Source organism: Convolutriloba macropyga, chromosome 4 (genome assembly GCF_964194025.1).
Source record: "Convolutriloba macropyga chromosome 4, txConMacr16.3, whole genome shotgun sequence".
Taxonomy (NCBI): domain Eukaryota; kingdom Metazoa; phylum Xenacoelomorpha; order Acoela; family Convolutidae; genus Convolutriloba; species Convolutriloba macropyga.
This window is the reverse complement of record NC_134471.1, coordinates 13,732,716-13,750,287: the sequence shown is the minus strand read 5'-3', so window position 1 is coordinate 13,750,287 and position 17,572 is coordinate 13,732,716. Positions and strand designations below refer to the sequence as shown.

Sequence of the window (17,572 nt, the reverse complement as noted above, 5' to 3'; positions counted from 1 at the left end):
GCACAACAGAACATGATAATACCATCGGATATAGTCATTCTCATTCATCTGTCGTGTCTATGCCCCCCCCCCAGTACGTTATGTACCCCCCAGTTACAGAGCACGTGCCATTACATAGTAAATCTTTATGTTAGTGCGTCTGGGGGTTGTATACAATATGCATCCACTAAGCTGGGGGGGCACAAACGGAAAAGATCCAAACATTCCAATGGGAAGATTCAGTATAGTATCCTAATATTCTTGATCATTGTCTGAGTGGACCTGAACTTCTTGCAGATAGCCGCATTTCAACACTTGATGCCGCAAGTGTTAAGAATTTAAATAGTGCTTACACTCTCAACATCAGCTCGCTGTTGCAAAATCAAATTTGGATCCATCGGTCTGTGACCACCAACTCCCACGTAGGCGTTCATTCTGAAATCTCCGGTAGACTTTGGATGACTCGTGTCGTCTGAGAAGCGTCCACTACCAGGCGCTGGAAACACTGGAGGCGGGGGTTGCTGAAGATGTGCTTGAGCCGTCTCCAGTTCCGCTTCCAACTTGAAACAATATTGATTTTCTAAGAAACTCAAGCGTGTGCCAAATATAAGCAAAATAAGCATCAGGCAGCTAAGTAAAACATTAATTGGCAGACATTTTCCTCGGCAATTAGGAATCAGAGTTCGGCCATAATAACGTTTCAATGCTCCAAATAAACCCTAAGGTACTTACATTAAACTCCGGCACCTCATGTTGTTGCAGTCTCCCAGACCTCACACAAAAATTTAGGAAATCTCGAGCTGCATGTGTTTGCGCATCTTTTTTGCTGGTTGAATTACCGATCGCCACGTAAGTGAATCCAGGAACACGGAGCTAAAAAATATCAATATCCATAAATCATCGAAATTAAGAACAAATTATCCAAAATTGGATCTAGTCTGTACCCCCCATTGTTTTTTTTTACTCCCCCCGTTACAATTTATATGTTGTTATATAGCACGTTACAATGTAAAAAAATAGTTTGTGCGCCTGGGGGGGTCGTAACAGACATAAGCCCACGAAGATATCCCGAAAATTATATACAACTGATTAAAACATGTTCAGTATCTTACTTCACATATAAAACGCATCCGCTTTTTATTAGCAATCGGGCGCACATCATAATTGGGTGACAATTTTTGCTTCACTAGCCATTCATTCAGAAACTGCTTCACATTCGCTTCTCCGCTCATTTTCTATCTACAAAACTGACAAGGATCGCAAAACTGATAAGGTAGCAGATCTTATGTACGGGTTATTCAATTGAAATCAGATTTGTTATCTCAGTGTAATCTTTTTGTTTTCAGGTATTCGAATGCTTTGAGTACCGGGTTGAAGTTTCTTTGATTTCATACAAGGATCATACATGATTTTATACTGTCCATACTTGATTTCTTAGTACGATCCTTGTATGAAACCAAAGAAATTATATATGATCCTTGTATGATTACCAAGAAAACATTTGATCCTAGTACGAATACCAAGAATCATACATCTATTTTTCGAAAATATCTCTCCATTTATTTTTTTTGTTTTTATCTGATAGGTCATCACCTATATGATACCCCCGGCATCACATTGCGATTCGAAAAAAGACCCTAACTTGCAATATCATTTGCAAAGTAGGGCACTAAATAAAAGAGTAAGTCCAAACAGATAACAGAAATTTGGCATACTCTGAAGACAGTTTATACTTATAAATGCTCATTTATAAAAAATAGTCACGAAAAAATTTTCCAAATAACCTCAAATTCGATTTCTGAATATAGTTAAACCACAAAGTTATTCTTTTAGCGTACACAAAGAATCAAATGTGGATTCCAAATGCCATATAATAATTTAATAAGTCCTCTGACTACAATATCCGAGCCTTTATGGCGCCAGTCAATGATTTATGTGTAACATATGACATTGTATAAGTTCCAAGAAACTTTCAACTTCAATAGAAAATCAAAATCAAAAACGTTCTTTGTGTGGTCTGTTCCTATCTCTTTCAAAATACTTCAATTATTTTGATATTTCTTCCTTTTGGTGCAACCTTTAACATCTTTTCATCTGCTTTCAAGCTACTATTCTTCAACAACTGTCTTTACTTGATTTTGGTCAGTTCTATAATATTTCAAGTACTTTTGTTAGCCAATCAGAACTATTAAATTTTGAGAGATTTAAAAGACATTTGCCTCTATTGGCAAGACCTGCATTTGATAAATAAACTAGAGAATTATAGTCTTAAATCTTAGAGAATTCATACATGAAACTGCTCCTCTTGAATGAACTAATAAATATTAGAGAACTCATAACATGACACTGCTCCTCTTTCAATGGGCCACATCAAAACTAGTTTGGTTAATTAAGTCTTTAGTCAACATACATTCATCAAAAATTTTCTGAAAACAAAGTTTTTAAGGTTACTGAGCCTCTTTAATAAAAATAGCCACCAAATTGCGTTACCTCAGCATTTTTGTTCAAAATAATTGTGATGCATATTAGCTGATTAATTGCTTTGTATCTGTAGTGCAAACTGTTCACAAAGTAATTTCATTGGAGAGCCTTTCACTTTTTAATAACTCGGGGGTCTTGGACTTAGAGCTTGTCCAGATTGAACTTCCTTTAAAACCCAATTATTCTTCATTAGATCATCTGTATGCTGAATTCGTTAGAGTTGCAGATCCTCCTCGGAGACAATTATAAATGGTTTGAATTATCTCTTTCCTCCCAATGGTCACCTAGAGCAACATGTGTCATTTTCCAAACCAATTCTCTATATACCCACCCCACATCGGAGAAGGGTTGATACAATGAAAAAAATGATTCCAATGATAATCGTTAACTACCAAATTGTTGTAGCTGTAAACCTGTTTCTCAGACAATTAATTGTTGCAATATTGAACTGAACATGTTGTAGTTTTCTAATTTTAGATATGGTAAGTAAGTTATTTTTTAAAGATGTAATGGTTCAGACATGTAGTGGCAAATTATTAATCACCTTGCCATTCTCGCTCGTATTGAAATGTTCAGTTCAACGTACCGTAATTAAGATAAATTAAAATTACTCGGGTGATTATCAGTACCAGTTGCTGACGTAAACAGTGCTGGAACCGGGCTTGAAACAATAAAAAAATATCGTCATCTTGCAATGCAAGGTATTTTTTTAGTGGCTGGTTAAATTTGCCAGGTGCAGTATGGAAACACAAACTGTTTTAATTTGAAACAAAATTCATAATTTCCTCGGCGATTTTGAAAATTTGTTGGATTTTCAAAATCTAGTTGACAATTATTTTCATCTTTCTTCTTCATAAAGACCACAAGGAAGAGAATCGCAAATACATGATCCGCTAGAATGTAGTGGTGTTAACAAATTTTCCTGGGCATATAATTTTTCAGTCAAAAAAATTTTGCTATTTTCAATTCCACAGCCCTTCAAAAACAAAATGTGATGCAACTGTAAAACTTAATGCTCGCTGGTTTGATGGAGATATCAAGACAAGAGGGGAAGGTTCAATTTCTGTAACCTTGAAGGGAGAAGAATTGTCCTTCATTTGTGCTCCGGGCTTGCATTTCGTTATGATGATTTTATAAAACTTTTTGAGTACGGTACGCCAATCGTTCAAAAAAGCAGGCACTAAAATTTTATTCCCAAGTTAGACTTATTGTTATTCAACTTAGTGTTTTTGGCTACTGTTACTACTTCTACATTTCAATGGTATGGGCCTGGGAATTCTCTAACAAGTAACTTCTTCGAAATGAACTTAAATTCAAAAGTTACGGCAATGGCGTGCGTCACAGAGAAGTAAACCGTGGTTAAACTATGCTGGGGTTGAAAGCTTCCTTTTAATAAGCAAGTCAATTGATAAATCCCAGAGCTTTGAAGTCAGTGGTTTTACTGAACATTTATATTCTTTCAATCAGTCGGAAGTAAACTTTACTACAAGTGCTTCTTCTAAACGTGGCCGGAAAAGCGGGCGGAGATATTTGAGCAACTAAAAGAACAAGGCGACGCTTCCTTTTACCAAATCAAAAAAAGTATATGAAAAAGTGAACTAAAAACCGATGTAAGGAATGTAGTGTATGGGGATATCAACGTTGCTCATAATTTATGTATTTTTTGGTTTTAGCAAAGTGGCAAAAACATGTAAAAAGTTTCATGAAAGAAATGCAATTCCCTTAATACAACAATATTCAATTGCATGGTTGCTCGGCATACCACTGAGTCACGTAATAGCTTTAATAATACATCATGCATGGAGCAAACAGTTCCAAAATGGCAGTAAAATAAAATCTCTGGACCGTATATCTGCAGTCAAAACATATAACGTCCCTCTGTTCTGTAATATTTGTAATATTCTTCTGTTCTGTAATATTTGTGGATAAATAAATTATGTATGAAAGGAAAGCTGAAAACATGTAGATCAATAAATCTGCAATTAGAATTTTCAAAAAAGAATTTGTTTTTGCACAATTATTGAATATTTTCCTAAAATTTATTAAGGTTGAGAATAACATGAACTATCTGCACTAATACTTTGACAGTTAAGATATAATAATTTTCCTAGCTGTCTTAATATTCTCAGTCACTATTGAATGCTCTGCATAGCCATACACTGTAGAATGGAATATGCGGTGTGTATATGCATTAATATGCTAAAGTCTAATATAAAATGGTATTAGTATTTTTATGATCAAATGTTTAAATGAGTTATGTTTGGGACAGAGGTAAAGTATTAGAAAATGACCCTAAACATGACAATGTAATTTTTTTTATCCCAAGTTAACTATGATTTAAGATGTGTTAAGCTGGTAACGCTATAGAACGCGAACAACCCAAACAAAGCTGAAATAAAATCAGAATGGATTTTTTTCATTTTTGACCCCAAACACGCTAATGTAAGTTTTTGCAAATCAATCTGACTCTGAATTCAAGTTTGCAAAAAACAGAAAAAATATCGAGAACACCAAAGAAACATAATAATATCTTATTGAAAGAAATTAAGACATCAGAAATGTTTTTTTTTGTTCTTGAGCAGAGCTTGATAGTATAATTTTTTAAAATCCAGTCAAATATTGTTTAAAATTTTGGAGACTTTAGTGAATAAAGTAATTCAAAAAACCTGAACACAACACCAAAACATCATTTTGTATTTGAAAAAGGCATCAGAAATGATTTCTTTTTCATTTTCAACCAAACGAGATAATATTGGTTTTGTTAACAAAATGACAGTTTTTTAAGGTTCTTTGGGTAAAAATGACACAAAATCAAAGAAACCGAAAAACATTTTTCAAAAAATTGAGCTTTGCAATTGAAAACAAAGGCGCCATAGTTGATTTTTTTGTTTTCTGACAAATGGATACCTGACGCTCGTCGGCTAATAACTTATCACAATTTGAATAAAACTACGCCGGATTAGTTAAGTTAGTCAGAAGAGATCATAAATTAAGTCGTATTGAAAAATGAGCTCCCTTTGTACTCTAGAAAAGTAACTGGCGAACGAGCATCAGGCATATAATTTTTTGTCGGGTTGTACCGATACTAAAATTTATAATTCTGAACAACGTAATAATCTAATTGGGTTTGGAAATAGCTCAATTGATTGCCTGTACAATCAGCTGTAACTATCTATGTGACAATCTTTGGTTATATATAAAGGTATCAGAATTGATTTTTTTTTCGTTCTTTGATCCCAATCAATATGATGTTAGTTTTCTAAAATCAAATAAACTATGGTTTAAGCTTTTTGGGTCATAACGGTAAAAAACGAGAAAACGCCCGGGAGACATGAGCGCCGTTCTTAAAAATAAAGACATCAGAACTACTTTTTTCGTTTTTGACCTAAACACAATATAATTTTTTACAGAAAAATCTGACTTTTGTTAACAGTCTTAACAAATTTTTAGAGTTCATAACAAAAAGGAGAAAAAAATGAGAATACAAAAGAAACATTAGCATCCTATTTGAAAAAAAAGACGTCAGAATGGTTTTTTTTGTTCTTGGCCCAAAGTTTATAGTGTAATATTTTAAACCAAGTTGACTATGATTTAAAATATTTGTGTTTATAACGAAAAATAATGACAAAAACAGAACACACCCCCGAAATATGAGCATGGCGTTTGAAAATGGTATCAGATCTAATTTTTTAATCGTTTTTGGCCCCAATCGAGATAATATTATTTTTTTGACACCAAATTAACAATGATTTAACGTTTTTTGGGAGAAAATGAGAGAAATTTACAGAAACCGAGAAAAGATATTCCAGAAAATTGAGGGTCGTAATTGAAAATAAAGGCATATTATTTGAATTTTTTGTTTTCTGACAATCGGGTACCTGGCGCTTTTTCGCTAATAGTTTGTCGAAATCTCATTCAGAAATCTGATTCAGATCATAAGTTAGATCGTATTTAAAGATGAGTTTCATAGTGCACTAGAAAAGTTATTGGAGAACGAATTTTTGACATCAATTTTTCTGGGTGTACCGTTGCTAAAAACCAAAATTCTGTACAACGTAACAATTTAATTGTGACCGGACACAGCTCAATTGATTGCCCATAAAATCAGCTAGTTATCTACATGACAAGTTTTCCCACGATTTGAAGCAAAGCGAATGCTGTCCTTACAGATATTAGAAATTATCGATTATAACTCATTAAATCGATAATAGCTCATGGGATTGAAATTATTTGATAAAATCTTGTATAAATATAACACACTAGAATTAGCTGAACGCAACTTGGGCTCCCATACCAGCTGAATTGATACAATGGCATGATTTGGAAATTTTAGATTGATTACTGCTGATGCTGATTTCCCCAAATAATTTTTTAGTCCCCATTCGGTAATCTATTTGTGGGATCGATCATCAGGTATGAGGATAAAATTTGCTAGTTTTCCTCCTAGTCCGAGTCAAATTGCAAGAAAGATTCAGTAATGGGCTCGTTTAAGTGCATTTTCTCTTCAGTACGGTTTGCCGCACTGATTAATATCTAAATTTTTAATAACAACCGTGTGTGACTAGTGATTCCACAATTGTCAGTTTGGCGCGAATTCTGAGTTTTTTAATGACCAGACTGGAGCCAATTCTGTTCTTTACTTTTCAATCAAGGACCAATTTTGTTTTACTTCCCAGATTGAGTGAATTCTTATTTTTTACTCTCAAAAAGTTCCAAAAAAGTCAAAAGCAGCGAAAAAAATCCGTCATTCAGTTTAAAATTTAACTGAAATTTAGGTTCCGTCAATACGCATCCTGTTGCAATTGACCAAAATGGTAAAATAAAAACCAAATTGAAAGCAAGAAGCATAAGGGCATCGTATGAAAATATAAAAGTATCAGAATTATTTTTTTTCTTTTTTTGACCCCAAGCTAGATAATTTAAATTTTCTGAAATCAAATCAGCTATGGTTTAAGCTTTTTCGGTCAAAACGCTAAATAAACGAGAACACGTAAAAATAAAGACTTCAGAACTGTTTTTTTTTTGCGTTTTTGACCCCAAACACGATAGTGCAATTTTTTACAGATAAATCTGACTATGATTTGAAGTTTTTGGCGTCATAGCAAGAAATAGACAAAATTTTCGAGAACACCAAAAAAACCTATTAGCATCTTATTTGAAGGAAATTAAAGACATCAGAATATTTTTTTGTTCTTGACCCAAACTTGATAGTATAACTTTTCTAAAGCAAGTCGAATTTAAATTAATTTTTTGAGGTCATAAAGAATAAAGTAATTAAAAAACGAGAACACAACTCAGAAACATGAGCATTGTATTTGAAAAAATGGACCAAAAGTGATTTTTTAAGCAAACGAGATAATATCGGTATCCTTAGACCAAATTGACACTGATTTAAGGTTTTTAGGCAAAAAAGAATCAAAATCAAAGAAAACGAAGAACTTGTTTCAAAAGCTGGTCAAAATCTGAATCAAACTACGCCGGAATAGTTTAATTAACCAGAAGAGATCATAAGTTAAGTCGTATTGAAAAATGAGTGTCCTATGACTCTAGAAAATTTCTTGGAGAACGAGCCCCAAGCATATAGTATTTTCCAGGGGTACCGATGCCAAAAAATTAATTCTGACCAATGTAACCAGTCGGGACTGGACATAGCTCACTTATTTGCCCGTTAAATCATCTTCAAATACATACGTGACGATCTTTTTTCACAAACTTTTCCGCCAATTGACAAACGTTTCCACGAAATTAAGAAAAGCGAGTGTTGGCCCCCAGATAGTATCAATTATTGATTTTAACTCACTAAATCGATTATAACCCAAAGAAGACTGAAATAATTTGGTTACACCTAGTATAATTATAATACACTAGAACTAAGTGAGGGCAGCTTGGGCTTTTACAAGTTTTACTGGTCAGTGTAATTTTTTACAGATAAATCTGACTATGATTTGAAGTTTTTGGCGTCATAGCAATAAACAGAAAAAATACCGAGAACACCAAAGAAACCGTAGAACAAAGTTCAAAATCTACCAGACCAGTCCGATTTGAGGCATAGGCTTGATTTGGAAATTTTGGATGAATTGATGTTGTTGCTGAATTCCGGTCCTATCAACGTTCTGAACAAAAGTGGGTCGACACAGACTCTATTTGAGATTATGTGACCTAGTTCCTACAAGGGTACCCTCACTGTGTTCCTTTTTTCAACAATTTCCGCACGGCTGGATACGCTCGAATTTTGATTGTATCTAAAAGTTACAAAAGTTCTCCGATTTTGGCTACTTTGATGCTTTTTTGTTGAAACCTGTTTAAAAGGATTGCAAACAGATTAAAAACGCAGTAGTGAGTCGCCTTTTACACACGCAGTGCTAATTGACCGTTTTGGTAACTGAGGGTTGATTTAGAAGCAACCCGGTAAAGTGACTAAAATTAATCATGGAATCGTGGCATGCTACTATCGTGGCATGCGTTCTGACTTCGGAATCAACTTAACAAGTGCTATTCAAGTCTTATACAATTGATATTGTAATGAATCAGTACTGTTTTGTTTAAAGACCTGCGTTTATGTGTGCCCAGTACTGATTCGTACCTGGAGTTCGCTACGATTGTCCAAAACTATTGTCACGAGAGGATTTTATTCAGATAATTATCAATTAGTATGTCATTCATTTTTTTTTCTAACTCAAACGTTTGCCAGATATTGGAGGTTAGCGATTCTAATAGCCGACAGGGGTGACAATGTGACAACGCACCCCTAGTCGAGACCTGGAATTTATGAAAAGACCTAATAATTCCAAGTAGGAGGCGGAGGTAAATAATGAATTAAAAAGTAGTATAGTAATTAATCTTTTTTAGTATTACGAGGTTGCTGATTATTCAGCGCTATTCTTGCATGTCTTTAATACAACTTTTCAAATGATGAAAATTTGATTAAATGATGAAAACTTCGCAAGCAAATTGAAGAAACTATGCGAATTGCAAGTAGTTTTTACAACGCGAAAATTAAGATCGTGCCTCCCCACCTTGAAATCATCCTTTGATAGAGATCTGAAATCCCACGTGGTATATGAAATTAAATGTAATGGATGCGGATCCATCTATGTTGGGCAAACAAGCCGGCATGTTACCACAAGGATAACAGAACATCAAAAGAAGGATTCACAGGTGGGTCACTAGTTGAATGTCGTGGCGCCACGAATGACATTGAATGGAGAATTCTGGACGCCTGTCGGTCAGTAGAAAAACTAATGATAATCGAAGCTATATATATCAGCAAGCTGAAGCCGGCACTAAACACACGCGACGAATATAGGGGGAGGGAACTCACGCTAAAATATTAGTTCAAATCATATTTTTGACTAAATGAGAATGCATAGGGCAAAAAACATTTTGTGCATGACAAAACGAAATTTGCAAAACCTCCACAAGAGAGATACTTATGGTTAGGGCAAATTCGGAATAACCCTAAAAATACAAGAACATGGACAAAATCGAAAAATCCGGAATAGGAATGTTTTTAAGTAAATCGATAACAGATGTAAATATGTGTTGTAAATAGGCTAAATATTGTATATAAGGAAAAATTTTCGATTGAATTTTTTATAATGTTTCCTAGAATTGTTTTAATTGTCATCTCAGACAAATGTAAATATATATTCATTTTATCTTTTAACAATTTGTAAAACAGTTTTAACCTGACGATGAACGTAAAGTTCGAAAACGTTTGTTTTAAGTATTGGAAGTAATTTTAATTTGACAAATTGGTTTCTTTTACATTAAATGATGAAAGATTAGCGGTGAATTTAGTGGTGAATTTTTGTAAGAATTGCTATTTTTAGCGGTGAATTTTTTTTCACCACATTCATTGCATTTAGCGCAAATCATTGATTCAAATTCACCGCTAATCTTACATCTCTTAGCACTTTTTAGCGTTGACAAATTTTTGATTGACCAAATGTTTGTTGTAGCATGTCCTCAAATTCACAAGTTCAATACTCCATCAAACGTTTCTGTGTTTCAGTGACAATTTAATTTCTTTTTGTTTCCAAAAAAAAGAGCTTGCAAATTCCAGAACAACTGATATCGATCCAGCCAAATTCTAGATCACTTTTGTCCAGCCAAATTCCAGGACGTATGTTTAAGTTCAAGCCAAATTCAAGGATGGTTGTTTTAGTTCCAGCCAAAGTCCAGGACATCACATTAGGTCCAGAAAAATTCTTTTCATACCCAATATCTGCCGAGGACAGTCTTTTCATACCTTAAATCTGTCGAGGACTGTCTTTTAATGATTCCAGGTCTCGACTAGGGACACGGCGAGGATTGACGTGGCACTGATGTGACACTTGTTTAAAATTAGTAATCGTAGATATCAAATGCAAAATTAGTAATCGTAGATATCAAATGCTTCTCCTCAATATCACTGTTGTCCACATAAGGTTAAAACTAAACTGTTTGACTCGAATTTTCAAAAATGGAGACATTTTCGAGCAAACCTACTCGCCAAAATTAGGTTCTTTTTTAGTAGAATACTTTTAGAATTGTTTTTTTTTAGATTTCACAATTCTGGTATTTTTGATACAATGAAACAAAAAGTGTTCAGACATGAAACTTAAAATAGAGATCCTGGTTGTCAATTTCGTATGGTAGTATCATGATGTTGATATAAATATTGAGTATACGCAAACCAATAAACAAAAAATTTGTGTTCGATTTTTGTTAATCAGTTCATTAGCATATCCCACAAATTCTTTTGTTTGCGCAGAGTGAAATTGTCATCTTGCAGGTTAATTGTGATATTTAATTTCCCGGATTTAAGATAAAATATGAAACTCGTTACCTTAAGTATTTTACAGAAAAAGTGACATTTAACTAAAATTAGTATTACTAATACAGAAGGTTCATTAATGCTCAAAGGATGTCAGCTGTTTATGCTTTTCGGCCTAAATCTTGCATACCAAGATAACTTTTCATTAATATTTGTATTTCTGAAATTCACAACCATGGTAGCAAGTCAAGCTCTATAAATACATCATAATTCGCGCCATTGGCACACAAGTTGTGCTTAAAAACGGGAAATCCCTTACTATAAATAATATTGAAAGTGAATGTCAACCACTTCTGACTTCTTCAATAAAATCAACTTAAATAAATAGCTTTAATGGAAATAGGTTGGGGGAATGGAAATCAGGAAATGAATGGGTTTTGGAGGACGAAAGTGTAGGTGGTGGAGGAAAATATAAAGGAACTTGGTTCCTTTACACTCCCGGCAAGAAAAGGCAACATTTGAAATGAAAATGTAGACACAATAAAATAAAGCACAAAAAAGTTTCTTCTGATATTGAGTTTTTGGTTTGTGTGTGTGTGTGTGTGTTTCAAGGAACTTGTTTCGGTGACCCTCCGGCGCACCTGACAATTGTGGGAATACACGACTTAAGGTTACTGCTGGTCTCTGTACCATTCCTGTAGAAGTCTGGATGTCGAAGCTCCTGGCTATTCCGCCTGAACTTCTGTGTGCTTTCACAATCTTCCTGAGAGGCCAGATGCCTCTGGGTGTGAAGTCCTTGAGCTTCCAAACAATGTCACCCTCATCCAGCTCATCATTTGACCTTTGCCACTTCGTTCTCTTGTTGAGCTTGGGAATATATTCCTTCATCAACCTGTTCAAGTGGTGATCAAGTAGTGTCTGCGTCAACTTGAAATCCTTAGTGGAGAACCGCTGGTTGCTGTTCGCAAGAGGTTTCAAACACATTTGAGGTCTGCGAAGGCGGAAGTGATTCGAAGTAAGTGGTCCCTCATCTGAGATGCTGCAGCCCACATGAGTTAATGGTCTGGAGTTCAAAATTGCCTCGGCCTCTGCCACAAATGTCTGGAAAACTGAGAGTGTTAGTTTCAGACTGCCCAGCACTGTTAGTAGACTCCCCTTCGCAGTCTGTGTCAGCCTCTCCCAGACTCCTCCAAAGTTTGGTGCCAATGGAGGGTTGAAAGTCCACTGAATGTTCTGTTGAGCCAATTGCAGTCTGATGTACTCGTTGTCTGGCTTGTAGCTTCTCTGGAAATTAAACCTCATTGCTTGGTTGGCTCGAATGAAGTTTTTGCTTTTGTCACTCACAATCAGGTCAGGGTATCCACGTCGCGATACAAATCTGCGGATGGTCATGAGAAGACAATCGGTTGAGAGGTCATGGCATACTTCTAGGTGGACAGCTCTGTTGTACAGGCATGTGAACAAGCAGACGTAGTGCATCTGGGTGCCCTCTCTCTCTTGTCCTCAATCTAGATTGGTCCAAACATGTCCATTCTTGTGTTGACGAAGGGGTACTGCTTGTTTGCATCTGGAAATCTGAATTCAAGAAGATCGGCCATCTTCGGTCTCACAATGTCTGCCCTCCATCGTCTGCAAATGAAACAGTACTTCCCCAGACTTTGCAGCACTTTTCTCAATCCAATCATCATGAAAAATTTTTGCAGGTGAGCCTTCACATGTTCCACGCCCTGATGGACACAGTCATGGTGCGCCTTTTCAATCAACAGTCATGCAATTTTGCTCCTGCTATGGAGAACAAGAGGATGTTTCACACTGTAGGTTAGAGGTGCCTTGTTGAGTCTTCCTCCTGCCCTCAAGAGTCCGTCGTCATCTAGAAAAGGTGTGAAGGGCATCAGCTTGTCTCCTTTCTCAAGATTGTCTCCCTTCAACAGTGCAGAAATTGTTCCTGACAACAACTCGTTTGGGGACATTTTGATGAGGTAGTTCCTTGCCCTTTTCTCATCTGATGCAAGAATGTCATTGTTTGAGTTCTCAGGTGATTTGTTTTGTCTTCTAATTCGGACTTTTTCTTGAAGCGTGTTATTGCCTGGAACACCATTCTAGTAGAGTTGAGTAGTCGAATCCATGTTGAAAATTTTTCAACCTCAATGACTGGCGTCTGAAGTTGTGTCGCTTGTGTAGCGCATATGTGGGGATTACTGTTTTCGGCAAAAACCCAGGAGTCTTGAGGTGTGCTCAGAAAGTCCGGTGGTTGAAGCCACAGCTTTGGTATGTCTGATGGGTTGAGGCCTCGTGTGCCGTGGTCAGCGGGATTCATCTTTCTAGGGATGTGTCTCCAATTGTCCGGGTTGGAATTCTCGTGAATTTTGGTCCATCTGTTAGCAATATACATCTTCTGTTTCTGCTTTGATTGAATTCATCCAAGTGTTGCGGTGCTGTCTGTCCAAAAGTGTTTTGAACTTATGGTTGTTGTCATCTCGCTCTCACAGAATCCAGCTAGCTCTGCTCCAAGTGTTGCCGCTTCCAATTCCAGTTTTGGAATGCTCAGCTGCTTGATTGGCGCCACTTTTGTTTTACTGATCACATATCGTGATGTGGAAGATCCATCGGCTTTGGTTGTCCTCACATAAACTATGGCAGCAATTGCACTCATTGAGCCGTCAGTGAACGTGCGTAGTTGATAGGTTCCATTGATGCTGGGAATCAAACATCTAGAAATTTTGATTGAAGTCATGCTGTCGAAACCATCCATCTACTCCTGTAGTTCCTGTTGGTAGCATTCCGACACAGGTTGATCCCAATTTCTTCCCTTTTTAATGATTCTTTGCAGAATGCATCTAATTCTGATGGCAAATGGTGAAATCATTCCGCCTGGATCGAACAGAGAAGCTGCCATTGATAGCACATTTCTTTGAGTCATCTGTTGTCCTGTGTAGAGAAGCTTCGGTTTTGCAAACATCAACTTGTCATTTTTGGGGTCCCACGCCTGACCAAGGATTCTTTGAGCTTTCATCTCCGCCTTGTCGTCTTCCAGAAGGTTATCTAATGCGGCTCGTCTGTTGCTCAGGAACTTTGTCAGATTGAATCCTCCTGTATGCAAAACAGTTTTGATCTCATCTGCACTTCTGCGGGCCTCCTCCTCAGAAGGTTAAGTCTGCATGAAATCATCCATGTAGAACTGCTGCATGATTGATGTGCAGGCCTCTGGATCTTCTTGTTTGTGGTCATTTGCACACTTTTGCAGAACAAAAATCGCACAAAAAGGTGATCATGAGGCTCCGAAATTGAGTCGATTGCATTTGAAGACCTTTTCATTGCCATTCTGTGTCTACAAAAAACGGAGATAGTCCTAGTTTTGTGGTTGGATGCCAATCTGCATGAACATTGCCTCGATGTCAGCTGTGATTGCCACTGAGTACTGTCTGAAGCGGAGAAGAAGGCCATGCAGGTTGCAGAGTAGATCAGGCCCTGTCAGCAGTGCATCATTGAGTGAGGTACCTTTATATTTGGAAGCAGCATTTGTGACTCTGCGGATTTTGTCTGGTTTCTGTTTGTTGATCACTGGGTGATGGGGAAGGTACCAGACAGAGTGTCTGCAATTGGCGTCGGCAGTTGTGATGTAGTTTTCATCCAAATCTTTTTTGATGGTTTCATCGTAGCGTTCTCTAATGCATCTGCTCCAATCAGAATTTTGATCCGGTTGTCTCTGATTGCTGGAAATCTTTTGTTCTGGAGGTGAGAATGGTCTCTGCAGATCTCATTCAACTTTCAATTTGAACTCTTGGCACTCGAAACTCCACCATTGCTGTTGCGTACGCAGGGATTCTGATCACGGGACAACTGCTGCACAAATCTCCTATGCCGATCTTGACATCTGCTGTTTTAACTGAGTGTTCACCGTGAAGTGAAGCTAGTGGTAGAGTTATGTCTTTCGGTTGCTGACATTGAAGTGTATCAGCAACTTTCTGTGTCATTTGAGTGTTGTCACTGCCACTGTCTAACAAGGCGTAGGTTTAAATGCAAAGAACTCTGTTGAAAAGTGTTACTGGTATCGTCTGCTGTCTGCTGACGTTGTTCTGCGCGTTCATAGGCTGAGGGTGAAAACCGCTTTTGTTCCAGTTGCCCCTCTGTGGAGTGCTGCTATTAGATCCACTTTGCCTGTTCTGGTTTTCATTCTGTTGGTTGTAGTTTGAACTCGTCTGCTGCCTTTGGTTTTCATTATTAAAGTTACGTCCATAGCTTGACTGGTTTTGGTTTGTTTGGTTTCTGAAGACATTGTTTTGTGAGTTTTGATTCCCGTTCCAGATTGGTTGTGCATTTTGTTGCTGTTGCCTTGCATCTGTCCTATGGAGCATTGAGTGATGGAAGCCATTGCGTCTGTCCACAAGGCACCTTGTTTTCGATTGGCAGAGAATTTTTTCGTGAGCTCTTAGACAGTTAGGGCAGAGATTGAACCTCCTCACACAACCCTGTCGGTCATACACTGACTTTTCCAAGTATTCGGGACAACGACCAGGGTTGTGGTTTTGTGAGCAGAGCTGACATGAAACATCTGAGGGCCCCCTTCTAGAAAACGTGTTCACTCTGGTTCTCTGGTTCTGTTGTGGGGAGATATGTTTGCACGCCTCTGCGTATGAGTCAATCCATTCAGCAAAGTGGGTAAGAATAGGTTGCAGCAAGCCGTGGCTTCTTGTGTGTTGATTCCATCTGATTATCATTTTAGGGTTCAATTTGTCTCTGGCCATTCTCAAGACAGCTGAAGACTTCAGATCAGCTTCAAAGTTGTGGAGTCGGAAGGTTTGTAAAAGTCTCCTCAAGAAAGATGAGAAGCTCACAAAAGCGTTTGGTTCGTCTAATCTGGGTTTTGGCCACTTCTCCAATTGATCCATGTATGCAGCGACAATATGCTGTAGTTTGCCAAACTTTCTGGTCAATTCACCGATGGCTTTGTGGTAGTAATCCCCATTGTAGGAGTATCCACTTATGGACTCTCTTGCTTTGTGAGTTACTGAGTTTTGGAGGTATGTCGTTTTTTGGACGTCTGAGAGGCCAATGTTGTTGTGAATGGTTGGTTTGAAGAAACTGAACCACTGATGCCATCTCAGAGGATCACCAGTGAAATTGTCAATTGAAATCTTAGACAAACTCGATGTGTTCTGTATCATCAGTGCTTGGTGTTGCATCCAGTCTGGTGGGAAACTCGGAAAGCCATTGTATAAGTTGTTGTTATAGCCGTTGTTATTGTGTCCATCAGGTCAGCTGAAATTGTTCACTGGTAGTTGATTGATTGGTTAACGGTGTGTACCTATGGCTCATGGTCGGAGCAGCCTGGTTATTGTTGTGAAAAGAACATTTTTGTTGCAAATGCCCTGCTCTGCTGTCCTCACCCTCATGTCGGCTCTGCCCTTGAACATTGTTCTCTTCTCTCATTCGTTTATCTGTTCTCAGTGCCCCTGTGAGAAATTCCCGGTTTCTTCCTCTCTCTTCAATGTTCAGAACGGGTTGAGAATTATCGGGGTCTTCCGAGTCGGACGAGTCAGCGTTGTTACTTTCCTGATTGTTGCGGCTTGCAAAATGATGTTTCATTGCTCTATTGCGTAAAGGGTACTGTTTTCTCAATAGATTAGGGGAAGGCGCTGCTGATGTATTAAAAGCCGATTCAGTGTCACTTGCATCTGTTCTGTGTGCTTTTGCTCTCTGTTTGCATTTCAGCATGGTTGTGTTTCTTTCAGCAGATTCATTAGCAAGTGTTGTCAACTCTTCACTTGACAGCTGTAGCTTCATGAGTTCATTGCAACTTCTGTCTAACTGCTCTTTTTGAGACCTCAAGATTTCCAAAGTTTCACGTAGTATGCTTAGAACTTCGTTACTATTGCTTTGTTCTTCGAAGAGGTCTTTTACTGCGTTCCACTCTATCACTTTCAACTGAAGATGTTGCTTTAGGCTGTTCTTTGCTGCTGATGATGCTTTGGACTTGTTTGGAATATTGACTGCTTTAGAAGTTTTTTCTTATTTTACAAAGTTTATACTGCACTGTTACTGCACTATGTTTCCTTGTAACAGCCCTATTCTTTCTTTTGTTTTGTTAAAACCTATACTTTAAATGAGGCTGTTGCTTACTGTGCTTAGCTAATAATTTTCGCTTAATGTTTGTTTGCTATGTTTTGGCTTGTCGCAATCACTAATCAGTGAAATTTGATGAAGCTTCATTAATAAGTTGTATAGAGTTAAACCTTTTCACTAATCAGTGAAAATCTTACAAACGTAGACAATTATAATTTTTTGTCCGGTTGCCTATTTGTTTTTCGAGCGCGACAGAAAGAATCCTAACCTGTGGTGGCTAACTTTCGACTA

At 37.3% G+C, this 17,572-nt stretch overlaps 3 protein-coding genes across 4 annotated transcripts; all 3 read right to left on the bottom strand.

The window, feature by feature from the left end:
* Nucleotides 1-143: 143 nt before the first annotated feature.
* LOC142337469 (ATP-dependent RNA helicase A protein-like) lies at nt 144-9,888 on the bottom strand. Of its 2 annotated transcripts, none has more exons than XM_075386711.1 (3): nt 9,477-9,888; nt 712-852; nt 144-539 (listed from the first exon to the last, which is right to left on the bottom strand). In XM_075386711.1, the coding sequence occupies exons 1-3, from the start codon at nt 9,549-9,551 to the stop codon at nt 318-320; spliced, it is 438 nt and encodes a 145-aa protein (XP_075242826.1). In that variant the 5' UTR covers nt 9,552-9,888; the 3' UTR covers nt 144-317. The 2 variants fall into 2 exon arrangements, with proteins under 2 accessions (XP_075242826.1, XP_075242825.1); XM_075386710.1 differs by lacking the exon at nt 9,477-9,888 and adding an exon at nt 1,092-1,453.
* A 1,557-nt stretch (nt 9,889-11,445) lies between these two features.
* On the bottom strand, nt 11,446-12,697 carry LOC142337986 (uncharacterized). The gene is made up of 2 exons (XM_075387620.1): nt 11,860-12,697; nt 11,446-11,471 (listed from the first exon to the last, which is right to left on the bottom strand). The coding sequence occupies exons 1-2, from the start codon at nt 12,695-12,697 to the stop codon at nt 11,446-11,448; spliced, it is 864 nt and encodes a 287-aa protein (XP_075243735.1).
* Nucleotides 12,698-12,726: 29 nt separating this feature from the next.
* Nucleotides 12,727-13,610, bottom strand: LOC142337985 (uncharacterized). The gene is made up of 3 exons (XM_075387619.1): nt 13,418-13,610; nt 13,015-13,304; nt 12,727-12,945 (listed from the first exon to the last, which is right to left on the bottom strand). The coding sequence occupies exons 1-3, from the start codon at nt 13,608-13,610 to the stop codon at nt 12,727-12,729; spliced, it is 702 nt and encodes a 233-aa protein (XP_075243734.1).
* Nucleotides 13,611-17,572: the final 3,962 nt, after the last annotated feature.

What these genes read in the sequence shown, in the direction of transcription:
- LOC142337985 (XM_075387619.1), bottom strand. Translation starts at nt 13,610, where the DNA reads ATGTATATTGCTAACAGATGGACCAAAATTCACGAGAATTCCAACCCG. An exon ending in CTGGGTTTTTGCCGAAAACA is followed by an intron (nt 13,305 to 13,417) that starts GTAATCCCCACA and finishes ATGGTGTTCCAG; the next exon opens with GCAATAACACGCTTCAAGAA. An exon ending in ACAGTGTGAAACATCCTCTT is followed by an intron (nt 12,946 to 13,014) that starts GTTCTCCATAGC and finishes TGTGTCCATCAG; the next exon opens with GGCGTGGAACATGTGAAGGC.
- LOC142337469 (XM_075386710.1), bottom strand. Translation starts at nt 1,211, where the DNA reads ATGAGCGGAGAAGCGAATGTGAAGCAGTTTCTGAATGAATGGCTAGTG. An exon ending in GGATGCGTTTTATATGTGAA is followed by an intron (nt 853 to 1,091) that starts GTAAGATACTGA and finishes GATATTTTTTAG; the next exon opens with CTCCGTGTTCCTGGATTCAC. An exon ending in ATGAGGTGCCGGAGTTTAAT is followed by an intron (nt 540 to 711) that starts GTAAGTACCTTA and finishes TATTGTTTCAAG; the next exon opens with TTGGAAGCGGAACTGGAGAC.
- LOC142337986 (XM_075387620.1), bottom strand. Translation starts at nt 12,697, where the DNA reads ATGCACTACGTCTGCTTGTTCACATGCCTGTACAACAGAGCTGTCCAC. An exon ending in TGTATTCCCACAATTGTCAG is followed by an intron (nt 11,472 to 11,859) that starts GTGCGCCGGAGG and finishes ATGTATTTATAG; the next exon opens with AGCTTGACTTGCTACCATGG.